Raw genomic sequence first — 11629 nt, 5'->3', positions numbered from 1 at the left:
CCCCCCCCCCCCCCCCGCCCCACCTCATTCGCCTTGCTTCACCCACACTGGTTCCCTTGCTGTTCTTCCAACTTGCCAGGCACCCTCTCACCTCAGGTCTTTACCGTGGCTAATACCTTTTCCAGAGATTCGTTTCTACCTTCTCTGCTCCTAGCCAACTTTCACATCTCAAGGAGACTTTCTCAGAGAGGGCTTTGCCTGGCTCCTAGCATATTCCCACACATGATCTTAGATATTTTCCTAGCCCATGACATTCTTTGTTAATTACTATACTTCTGTGTTTACCAGTTTGGTATCTAGCTCCCCTAGCCCAACCTAAGACTAACTCATGATGGCAAAAGACTTCATTTATGGGAAACATATGTACCATCTATTGAAGAGCTACGGGTACAGCAGTAAACAAAACAAAACAAAACTCCTGCATTCAAGGGGAAGGGGGAAGACAGTAAACAAAGAAAAAGCAAGTGATACAGTGTGCTAGGAAGAGAAGTGCTGTGGAGACACTTAAAGTGGGCAGGAGAGTAGTATGAAGTGCAGCAGAGGGGACTCTTCAGTTTTCAATAGGATGGTCAGGGAAGGGCCCACTGACATTTGAGCAGAGATCTGAAGGAGGCAAGGCAGTGACCTATGGACACGTCTGGGAAAAGAGTGTTCTAGGCAGGGAGGACAGCTAGAGTAAAGTTCCTCGGGCTGGCTGAAGAGTGCTTGGTTCCATTGAGGACCAGGGAGGAGATCAGTGTAGGGGAAGCAGAGCAAGGGAAGGGAGAGTGGTAGGAGATGGGGTCAGAGAGGTGATGGTGGACAGATTGTTTAGGGCCTTCTAGGCATGGAGAGGACTTTGGCTTTGACTTGGAATGGGATGGGAACCATGAGAGGGTTTCGAGTAGCAGAGGGACATGATATGATTAGGGTGTTGGTTGTTTTTGGTGGCTGGCTGGTAAGGGGATCCGAACCCTTGGCCTTGGTGTTACCAACTCCGTGCTCTTACCAACTGAACTAAACAACCAGCCGTATGATTAGGGTTTTAACCAATGTCTAGCTGCTGTGGGAAGAAAGGACTGTTGGGGGAGCAAGGGGGAAGCAGAGAAGCCTAGGAAGAGATGACGTGACTGCCTGGGTGGAAGGTTATGGTAGTAGCAGTCGTGGTGGTGAGTAGAGGGTCAGAGTCCAGAGCCGACAGGAGGCAGGACTGACACTGTAGTTTTGGGGTGAGCAGCTGTGGAAGGGTGAATGGGGAGATGTGGTGTGAGCAGATGTTATGCTCCCCAGTGTCCCCATGTATATGTGTGTGTGACTGCATCTCCCTCTCCCCAGCTTCCCTGAAGGCCCTGAGCGGCTCCATGCCATCAAGGAGCAGCTGATCCAGGAGGGCCTTCTGGATCGCTGCGTGTCCTTTCAGGTGAGTCCCCTAGCCAACACTCTGGGTGGAGGGCAGGGAGCTGGCAGGACCTGAGCACAGCCAGTACCTTAGCCCTTTCTTCCTCATGTCTCCCCAGGCCCGCTTTGCCGAAAAGGAGGAGCTAATGTTGGTTCACAGGTGAAGGCTGGGGAGCCTGGTAGGGATGGGGAGAAGGCTGCCCTGGACCAACCAGAGCAGGCTGAATGCTTTGGGAAGGAATGTCATGGACTCTGGGGCCAGCCTTGGGCAAGTGGCTGAGCCTCTCTGAATCTGTGTCATCGCCTATAACATGGGGCTAGTAAACCCAAGTTCCTCAGGAGAGTTCAGTATGTGTCAGGGGCTTAGAACAGGGCCTGACATATTAGCCCATGATGAGCTATTGTTATTATAATCTGGTAGCATAAACAGATGGTGGATGTGCAGACAGAGTGATTGGGGGCTCCCTCAGGGGGCTGCAGGAACCCAGAGTAAGAGGCCTGGTGCAGTGTGGCTAAGGAAAGTAGCTTGACAGAGGGGGTATCTGAGCTGAGCTTTAAGAGGAGAAAAAGAGGGAGTCAGATGAAGGGGAAGGCTGAGGCAAGGGAGGAACAGACAGCTGGAACAGTCTGCCAAAGGCCTGGAAATAGGGTTTGGTGTGGCTAGAGCAGGGGAGCAAAGGATATTACTGGAGTGAGGCAGGCTAGGGAAGAAACAGGGAATGTGTCCTATCCCCCAAGTTGACAGCTGGGGAGGCCTGACTTGACCAGGGGTCTGGTGTGTGGAGGGCTCAGCTGGGGAGGGGACGGAGGAACTGGCCCTGAATCTCATCCCCTGTCTGTGTCCCCAGCCTAGAATTCATTGATCTGATGGAGACGACCCAGTATATGAATGAGGGGCAACTCCGCATCCTAGCAGACACCTATGATTCAGTTTATCTGCATCCGGTATGGATGAGAACTGTGGAGACAGGGAGTGGCGGCAATCCTGGGGTCCCCTTCATGCTCACTCCATCCTGGGGGAAGCAGCTGAAAGGATAGGGCTGCTCTCTCCCTCACTCCCTCTCTGGCTCCCCACTGTCTCTCCAGAACTCATATACCTGTGCCTGCCTGGCCTCAGGCTCTGTCCTCAGGCTGGTAGATGCGGTCCTGGGGGCTGAGATCCAGAATGGCATGGCCATCATCAGGTAGGATCCTCGAGCATTTGACTTGTTACATTTTTTAAAAATCTTTCACTCAAATGTAAAATGTATTGGTATGTGTAATATATTTATGTGGTTCAAGAGTGAAAAAGTGCAAAAGGGGGTACAATAAAAAGTCTCTCTTCCACCCTTGTCGCCCAGATACCTGCTTCCTATCCTGGGAGGTATTCATAACCTGATTCCTGTGTCCTCCCACAAATAGGCTTATTCAAAAAATAAATGTCATATTTCATTGATTCTACGGCATACATTTTTTCATATCTGTAACATCTTGAAATCCAGATGCATCTTATAAACAATGAGGTCTCAGAATTTAATTGGCAGTATTTTCTGCTTTGTTGTTGGCATGTAAAGTCATGGTACATCTGATCATTGTTGGCATCCCAGAATTGATGAAATGCAGAAAATATAGCTTTTCTCCTCCTTCCCCTTTTTTTAACCACAAATGGTGGTAGCACTTGACACACTCCCTTCCATGCCATGCATTTTTCACTTACATATCTCAGAAAGCTTTCTCACACAATATGTAGCTTAGACTCTAGGAGAATCCCATTGTGTAAATGCACTTTAAATTAACCAGTCCCCTACTTATGGGCATTTTGGCTTTCCCCAGTCATTTGCTGTTTCAAAACAATGCCACAGAAAATATGGTGGTATATTTATAAACCTGTTATTTCACCCTTTTTCTTATATAGGTTGTGGGCTAAGTCCCCACAGCAGAGTGACTGGGTATGAGAATGATACCCATTGATAATTTTAATGAACATTCTCAAGTCTTCTTTGGAGAGAGAGCAGTAGATTGGTGGGGGAAGGAGGAAGGTGAGGGTTTGAGGGCCCCGGTTACTCAGTTCCTGGCAGACTTACAGGCATTGACATTGGAGGAGTTGCTAGTCCAGAACTAGGGAGCAGGGGAGAGTCTGTCTCTGCAGAGGAAGACATCCCCAACCTGTGGCCTTCCCTGTCCTGCCCAGGCCTCCTGGACACCATGCCCAGCACAGTCTTATGGATGGGTATTGCATGTTTAACCATGTGGCTGTGGCTGCCCGCTACGCTCAACAGAAGCATGGCATTCAGAGGTCAGCAGCAGAGGGCGGGTGCAATGGGAGTGGCACAGGGTGGGGTATCCTGGTCTGGGCTTTTCCCTCAGATTCACCTTGATCCCCGTGCACAGAGCCCCCTCTCTCCCGCACACAGGGTCCTTATTGTGGATTGGGATGTGCACCATGGCCAAGGAACGCAGTTCACCTTCGACCAGGACCCCAGGTACACCCCAAGTCCTGCCTAGGTGCTAGACTCCCAGCCACCCCACACCATTACAGGCCCAGCCAGAAGGAGCTGGGAGGGAGGGGGAGGCATTCACATTCTTTGGGCCCACCCTGGGACTAGTATCTGTGCTGCTCTCTGTGTGTCTGCTGGGGTTCCCCATTTTACAGATGGGGGGACTGAGGCTTACAGTTTAAGAAGTCACACAGAGAAGAAGTGGAGAGATGGGATTTGACCCACAAATATTTGGAGATGTTGTTCACCAATTTACCCTTGAGTTGGAGTGAATCTCAAATTAGTACTCTTATGTTTTCTGATTATGACAGTACTGCCAAGTATTTGTTTAAAAAAAAATTAATGCAGAAATATCTAAAGCAGTGAGTCTCCTATAATTCCCATCACCTCAGAAATAACTGTTGACAGTTTAGGCTATTTCCATACAGATTTTTTTTCTATAGATGTATGAATATTCATTATTATCACTATTATTATTAACAGCACACTGACTAATAGAATAATCTTCCACACGTTTCTTGGCAACTTTTTTTATTTAACAGCATATCTGAACACCTCTCCGTGTTAGTCCCTCTGAAAGCATCTTGTTCTTTGTAAGGGCTATACAGTATTCCATTGTATGGCTACCTCTGGACATTTAAGATGCTTCCCAGTTTCTGCTATTACAGATAGTTCTACCACGAATAGTCTTGTAAATATATAATTTTGCACTTCTCTGAGTATATCTGTAGGATAAATTTCTAATAGTGGATTGCTGGGTCAGAGGGTTGGTGTGCTTTAAAGTCTGGTATATGCTGCTGACCTTTCCTGCAGAAAGTGATTGAGCAAGTCTTTATCAGTAAGAGACATTACTAAGTAGTAGTTGTTTTATCCAGCTTTCTCCCTAACTGACTACATAGAATCCACTTTTCCCCTGTAGATTCTGAGCTCCCATGGCCCCTTATCTGATCTAAGGTTGGTTGTTCTCTAGACATTTCTTTATTATTTCCCAGCATTCAGTGTTGCTGACATGTGTCTGATGTCAGTCTGCTTTTCATTCCTTTCTGAGTAATCTGTTTCCCACTCTGCAAGGTTTTAGGTTCTTCTTTTTATCCCTGTTGTTCTGAACTTTCACCCTGGCCCCCTCATTCTGCCTAGCAGTGGGTAGACATTTTATATCTGAAGACTCATGCCTTTCTCAAATCCTTGGAAGCTTTCTTCTGTTAGGTATGCAATAGTTTCTCCTACTGTGTTTTCTCTATTCTCTCTTTCTAGGACTCCTATTAGATGTTAGACCTCCTGGATTGATCCTCTATGTCTTTTATTTTTTATATCCTGTTTTCCATCTCTTTCTCCTTTTGCTCTGTGTCCTAGGAGATTTCAACTTTATCTTCAGGTCCTTCTCTTGAATTATGTATTTAGACATTCTTTTAATCTCCAAAAGCACTTTCTTCCTCTCTGTTTCTATGCCGTCTCATTCCTGATCTTGTCTTTATTATAGAGTACTGATTAGAAGTGCTTTAAAGTTTTTTTCTGTTTTCTGAATTCTCTCTATTATGAGGCTGGTTGAATTTTTTCTTGGTCCTTCTCTATCCTGCTGGTGGTTTTCCTCAAATGTCTAGTGATCCTTAGTTGGCTATTTATACCCAAGAATGAAGGGCGGTTGTAGGGGCTGTCATGGGACTACTTTGCTGTGGTGTGTGTAGGTCTGTTTTCCTGAAAGGCATTTCTGCCGAATGGGGACAGAGAATGCCCACTGACAGTTCTCAACTTTAGGGAATGTGGACAAGGACCTACGTGTTGGATGGGATCCTGCTAAATGCCAGAAGAAAAGGGGCCTCTTCTTTGGAGTGATGTCTTTTTTTTCTCTCAGCCTTGCCAAAGATATTTAACTTATCTTTTCCAATCTAGATTTTGGCCTTTTTGGTCACCGCTACTGTTTTATTATGTTTTTTTAATACTTCATTAATTTTTCTATTTTTATTGTTAGTAAATTCTTCCTCCTGTGTTCTTTACTTAGTTCATTTCTGGCTTCTTGAATTGAATGCTTCAACATTTCTCAACATTTTTCATTGGCCAGTCTTGTTTCATCTATACTTGCACCCGCTGCCCTCTTCCTGTTTTATTTTGTTTGTTTTTTATTTTTCCTCCTGTTTTATTTTGAAGCTAATCCCAGATACCATATAATTTCTTTTGTAAATATTCCAGAATGCATCTCTAAAACATAAAGATGCTTTTTAAAAAAGCATTACCTCAGTTCATGCCTGAGGAAATTAACAAGAATTCTTTAATATCATTAATCATTTTTTATTTATTTATCATTGTTTTGTTTATTTGTTTGTTTGTTTGTTTGTTTACACAGCTGGGCGGGACAGGGATGCACAACCTTGACCTTGGTATTATGACACCACCCTCTGACCAACTGAGCTAACCAGCCAGCTCCCTCATTCTTTTTGTTTTAATAAATGCATTGGAGGCTATAGCTGTGTTCTTTTGTGGATGTGTTATTGACTATATGCATGGAGATGAAAAATTGTGAATATATTCAGTACATTCTTCCTTATGAATAAGAATGTAAATGAAAAAATCTCTTCATGCCCTTTGCTCTCCCAGCTTCCTATCTCTCAGTCTCTTAACTCCAGCAGCAGACAGACAGATTGGACAGTCCTTAAAATGCTGTAATGAAGAGTAGGAAAACAGGTAAACTAAAACTAAGTGACTTTGATGAATTGGTCATTCAGTGAATTGGCTACTCAGGTTTGACTTTGTGTGCATTGATCTGGATCTGCGCTTGATTTCTCCAGAAGGGAAACCCCACATCATCTTGGGCACCCTCCCCCGCCTTCTCAGCATGGGAGAGGACCTTCTGGGGCTCCTGGGGCCTCAAAGTTTACTTTCCAGAGATTTGTTGAAGTCTCTTATTGTCTTACATTCTTTTCTCATTCTTTGTCTTTCTGAGTTGATACTTGTTTTTTTTTTTTTTTTCCTCTTTGTCTTTTTTCGTGACCGGCAGCGGATCGCAACCCTCAGTGTCACGCCTGTACCGGACCGCCGCGCTCCCAAGCGGCGCACCATAGCAGTGCGCCACCGGGCCGGCCCGAGTTGATACTTGTTTAAAATTCATTTACTGGGCTGGCCCGGTGGCGCACTGCTACGGTGCGCCGCTTGGGAGTGCAGCGGCGCTCCCGCCGAGGGTTCGGATCCCACATACAGACCGGATCCCGCTCACTGGCTGAGCGAGGTGCGGGCGCAACACCGAGGGTTGTGATCCCGTTGCCGGTCCCAGTCCGGTACAGGCACGACACTGAGGGTTGCGATCTGTTGCCGGTCACGAAAAAAAGACAAAAAGGATAAAAAATAAAAATAAAAAATAAATAAATAAAATTCATTTACTGTCTTTTGACTGGGATGGTAGGAGGGTAAGGCGGTAAACCTGTGCTATCAGTTTACCATTTCATTCGAAGTTGATCAAACTTATTTTAAAATCCCTTTCTGTTTGCTTTATAAACAGTTTACTTGGGTCCTAGTTCTTTAGTTTGTTGATTCTGGTGGCTGTCTTGTGGAGTTGGTGTTCTTCAAATCTTTTCTTTATTACTTTCTTCCCCTGATGATAATTTTTATGTCCTACTGTGTATTTCTCTTCCTGTAATGGTTAACTTACTAAAAGTTTAGAACCAATATTTACCTATGATTGTCAAAAATAAAACAATCATACCCCACACAATCAAGACCAGAGCTTTCGCCTAGGTTTCATTCCCTAATTCCAAGGTGTTTTTCCTCAATTTTAAGAATCCTTTTATATCAGTTGCATTAAATTTCACAACTACATTATCAACATATATTAAAATGTGACTCTTAAGCTGGCTGGTTAGCTCAGTTGGTTGAAGTGTGGTGCTAATAACACATGGGCCGGCCCGGTGGCACACTCAGTAGAATGCAGCGCTTGGGAGTGTGGCGGCGCTCCCGCCGAGGGTTCGGATCCCATATAGAGACCGGTCTGCTCACTGGTTGAGCGCAGTGCGGGTGCGACACCGAGGGTTGTGATCCCGTTGCCCGTCGCGGTACGGGCACGACACTGAGGGTTGCGATCCCGTTACCGGTCACGAAAAAAGACAAAAAGGAAAAAATAAATAAATAACACCAAGGTCCGGGGTTCAATCCCTGTATCAGCCATCAAAAAAAAAAAAAGAATAAAGAATAAAATTTGACTCTTAAGTTTGTCTAGATTCATTGCTTACCACTATTTCTTGTATTTCCCTAAAAAAGAAGAAAAATGCTGCCTTAAATCCTTTATGGAACAAGGCAGGGTGGATGAATAGAGATGGATGAACAGGCAGGTGGACAGATGGATGGATGGATGATAGATTATTCATTTTGCTTTCTCCAATCAGAATTAAGGCCTCCCACAGCCCCCTGCCAGGCTTTCTGACAGAACACACACACCATGTCTTTTCAGTATCTGTTTTGCATGTCGGACCCTCTCATCCCTGTGAGTGCTCGTTTTCTCCCCTATAAAATAGAAGTAGTAGCAGAGGTGGCCTATATGCACTGGGAGGAAGGAACTGCCCCATCACTGGCCTCATGGCAGCCCTAGCCAGTACCTCCACACCAGCTCCACATGTAGAACCAAGTCCCACCCCTCCTCACACCTAGTCTCTGGGTCTCCCCACTTCCTTCAAGGGAATCATTAGGCTCTCTGGCCTGGCCTGAGGCTCTTCTCAGCCTTAGCTTGCACTTACCCATGCCTATGGGCCTCCAGTGTCACAGGCTTTGTCCTGCTGTTACTACCTTGGTCGCAGGCAGGTGGTGGGCAGACATGATCTAGAGTCCCGCACAGGGTCAGGATCCCCCAGGGGCTGGGATAGACCCAACAGCTCTCGGGGTCTCAGAGCTGAGCCTGGAATTGAGTGGGCACTGAGGGGGCAATGATGGTTGCTGAGGGAGGAGTTCCAGTGGGAAACTAAATGAATGAGTGAGTGAGGTAATGGGTAAATGAATGGAATAATTAATGAATGGGAAGCTGAATAAATTGGCAACTGAATGGAAGGATAAATAATGGAAGATTGGATTACGAATTAAAGAGTTAATGGGGAAATTAATGAATGAGCGAATGAATGAGTGGTTGAATGGGGAAAGGAGGGTGAACTGTGGCAGCTGTGGGCTGGGGGTGTCTGGGGGACTGACTCTCTTCTCCAGCTCCCTTGCCTCTTCTTTTCTCTGCCCCCAGTGTCCTCTATTTCTCCATTCACCGCTACGAGCAGGGTCGGTTCTGGCCCCACCTTAAGGCCTCTAACTGGTCTACCACAGGTTTTGGCCAAGGCCAAGGATACACCATCAATGTGCCTTGGAACCAGGTCAGTGTCTACCCTTCCCTCTGCCCTAACAGTAAGGTGCAGTCCTGGTGGCTGAACGTCCCCCATCATGTCTCCATGCCTGCAGGTGGGGATGCGGGATGCTGACTACATTGCTGCCTTCCTGCACATCTTGCTGCCAGTTGCCCTTGAGGTCCTGGGGGTCTAGAGTGTGTTGCGGGGAGAGGCAACCTTGAGGGAGGAGCCATGAGGGCAGGTGGGCTCATGTAGTCTGTTCCCCCCTCAGTTCCAGCCTCAGCTAGTCCTGGTGGCTGCTGGATTTGATGCCCTCCAAGGGGACCCAAAGGTAAGGCAGGCTCCCTGGGGTGGCAAGTGGGCAGAAGGGGCTGCATGGAGCCAGGCTGACTCTTCATGTCCCCCAGGGCGAGATGGCCGCCACTCCGGCAGGGTTCGCCCAGCTAACCCACCTGCTCATGGGTCTGGCAGAAGGCAAGCTGATCCTGTCTCTGGAGGTGAGACTCGCCTTCATCTCTCAGTCTGTGCATCCTGGAGTCCAGCAGGAGTTCCTGGCCTAGCATTTCCACTTACTAGCTGGACAACCTTGCATAAGTCACTTAACTTCTTTGTGCCTCCATTTTCCTTATGTAAAACAGGCATAATAATAACTGTAATCACCGCATATCATTATCCGGTGAATTAAATGAGGTCAACCTCTATGTTCCTTGTTGCTTGACATGTAGTGTGCACTCTAGTATCATTATCATTATCATTCTTCCCTGGTAACACCTGGTCCTTTCCTGAACCCCCTTCACTATTCTTCCCCTCAGGGTGGCTACAACCTCCGCTCCCTGGCTGAGGGTGTCAGCGCCTCGCTCCACACCCTTCTGGGAGACCCTTGCCCCATGCTGGAGTCCATTGGTGCCCCCTGCCAGAGGTGAGCCCAGGTGGAGGAGGGAAAAAAACGGGACCCTCCCTGCCCACCCAGGGGCCATTTCATACATGGCCCACTCCCTGCCCTCCAGTGCCCAAGCTTCTCTCTCCTGCACGCTGGAAGCCCTCGAGCCCTTCTGGGAGGTCCTTGTGAGATCAGGTAGGAAACAGAGAGTGAGCTTGATGGGGGTTGGGACGTGGAATGAGCCATGGGAGAGACTCTTCCAGACTCCCCTCTGACTTTCCCAAGGCAACTTGGTGGGGGAGGGCTAGGCCCTCTCTCTCACTGAGCCCTGGTTTCAGTCCTCCCACCTCTTTTTATGTTTGGGTCACCTGAGTTCCAGAGAATTACGGGAATCCAGTTTGGGAGAGTAGGGTGAATGGGTCCTCCCCCTTGTAGCTGAGACCCTGGAGGAGGACAACGTGGAGGAGAATGAGGAAGGACCCTGGGAGCCCCCTGCGCTTCCAATCCTGACATGGCCAGTGCTGCAAGCTCGCACAGGGCTGGTCTATGACCAACGTATGATGAGTCACTACAGCTTATGGGACAGGTATGCTGTTAGAGGGCTGGGAGAAGTGGGTGTGGGGACCCCTTCCTGCCAGGCACTAAGCCCCTACCCCTGGCTTTCACCCCACCACAAGCTACCACCCTGAGATGCCCCAGCGCATCTTGCACATCATGTGCAGTCTGGAGGAGCTGGGCCTTGCCAAGCGCTGCCTCACCCTGCCCGCACGGCCCGCCACAGAAGCTGAGCTGCTCACCTGCCATAGGTCAGACCCCCAGGCCCACATGGGCAGTCTCCAGGGGCTGTGGATGGGATCTGGGGGCTGGAGCTGGGTTCCCCTCCCCGTGCTAGGGTGTGTGGAACTGCTGCGGGACACTGTCCACTGGGTGCTCCCCTCTGTACCTCCAGTGCTGAGTACGTGCATCGGCTTCGGGCCACAGAGAAGATGAAAAGCCGGGAGCTGCACCTCGAGAGTGCCAACTTTGACTCCGTCTACATCTGCCCCAGCACCTTCACCTGTGCACAGCTCGCCACAGGCGCCGTCTGCCGCCTGGTGGAGGCTGTGCTGGCAGGAGAGGTGCTTCCTCTCTGGGATGGGGCATCAAGCAGGGGAGAGGAGGTCCTGGGGTAGTGGAAAGACAGGACCACATGCCACTCATGGAGGCTCGGAGGGAGTTGGGCAGGGCTTGAGGAAAGGGGCTCCAGGGAGGAGGCCCTGCTCACTGGGAAAGCCAGGCAGGAGGAAAGGAGGAGACAGTTGAGAGGGAAGAGGACAAGAAAGGGGAGGGCAAATGTGAGGGCAGGGGGTCCAATCTTAGTCCCTGCTCCTCCCCCAGGTCTTGAATGGTACTGCGGTGGTGCGCCCCCCAGGACACCACGCCGAGCGGGACTTTGCTTGTGGTTTCTGCTTTTTCAACTCTGTGGCTGTGGCTGCTCGCCATGCCCAAGCCATCAGTGGGCGTGCCCTGCGGTAAGGACTCTCTGGGGATCCCCAAATACTGATCCTTCTGGAGACCTGGTTCCTGACACCACCACCCCCCCCCCCCCC

General features: G+C 48.6%; 1 protein-coding gene across 4 annotated transcripts in view; it reads left to right on the top strand.

The window, feature by feature from the left end:
• The window catches only part of HDAC6 (histone deacetylase 6), a 20432-nt gene that overhangs the window by 2142 nt on the left and 6661 nt on the right, over positions 1 to 11629 (top strand). For 3 of the 4 annotated variants that reach the window (XM_008571437.1, XM_008571439.1, XM_008571438.1), the window contains exons 5-20: positions 1315 to 1399; positions 1497 to 1537; positions 2226 to 2322; positions 2464 to 2561; positions 3548 to 3652; positions 3771 to 3839; positions 9061 to 9187; positions 9273 to 9338; positions 9432 to 9491; positions 9568 to 9657; positions 9973 to 10079; positions 10168 to 10235; positions 10476 to 10626; positions 10718 to 10846; positions 10990 to 11158; positions 11418 to 11551. In XM_008571437.1, the coding sequence (XP_008569659.1) occupies positions 1315 to 1399; positions 1497 to 1537; positions 2226 to 2322; positions 2464 to 2561; positions 3548 to 3652; positions 3771 to 3839; positions 9061 to 9187; positions 9273 to 9338; positions 9432 to 9491; positions 9568 to 9657; positions 9973 to 10079; positions 10168 to 10235; positions 10476 to 10626; positions 10718 to 10846; positions 10990 to 11158; positions 11418 to 11551 (1596 nt within the window). The remainder of the gene's footprint in view (positions 1 to 1314; positions 1400 to 1496; positions 1538 to 2225; positions 2323 to 2463; positions 2562 to 3547; positions 3653 to 3770; positions 3840 to 9060; positions 9188 to 9272; positions 9339 to 9431; positions 9492 to 9567; positions 9658 to 9972; positions 10080 to 10167; positions 10236 to 10475; positions 10627 to 10717; positions 10847 to 10989; positions 11159 to 11417; positions 11552 to 11629) is intronic. The other variant, XM_008571440.1, reaches the window with a different exon arrangement.

This window comes from Galeopterus variegatus, unplaced genomic scaffold (assembly GCF_000696425.1).
Source record: "Galeopterus variegatus unplaced genomic scaffold, G_variegatus-3.0.2 Scaffold688, whole genome shotgun sequence".
NCBI classification, from domain to species: Eukaryota; Metazoa; Chordata; class Mammalia; order Dermoptera; family Cynocephalidae; genus Galeopterus; species Galeopterus variegatus.
The sequence above is the reverse complement of the archived record's forward strand: the minus strand, read 5'-3'. Positions and strand labels throughout refer to the sequence as shown.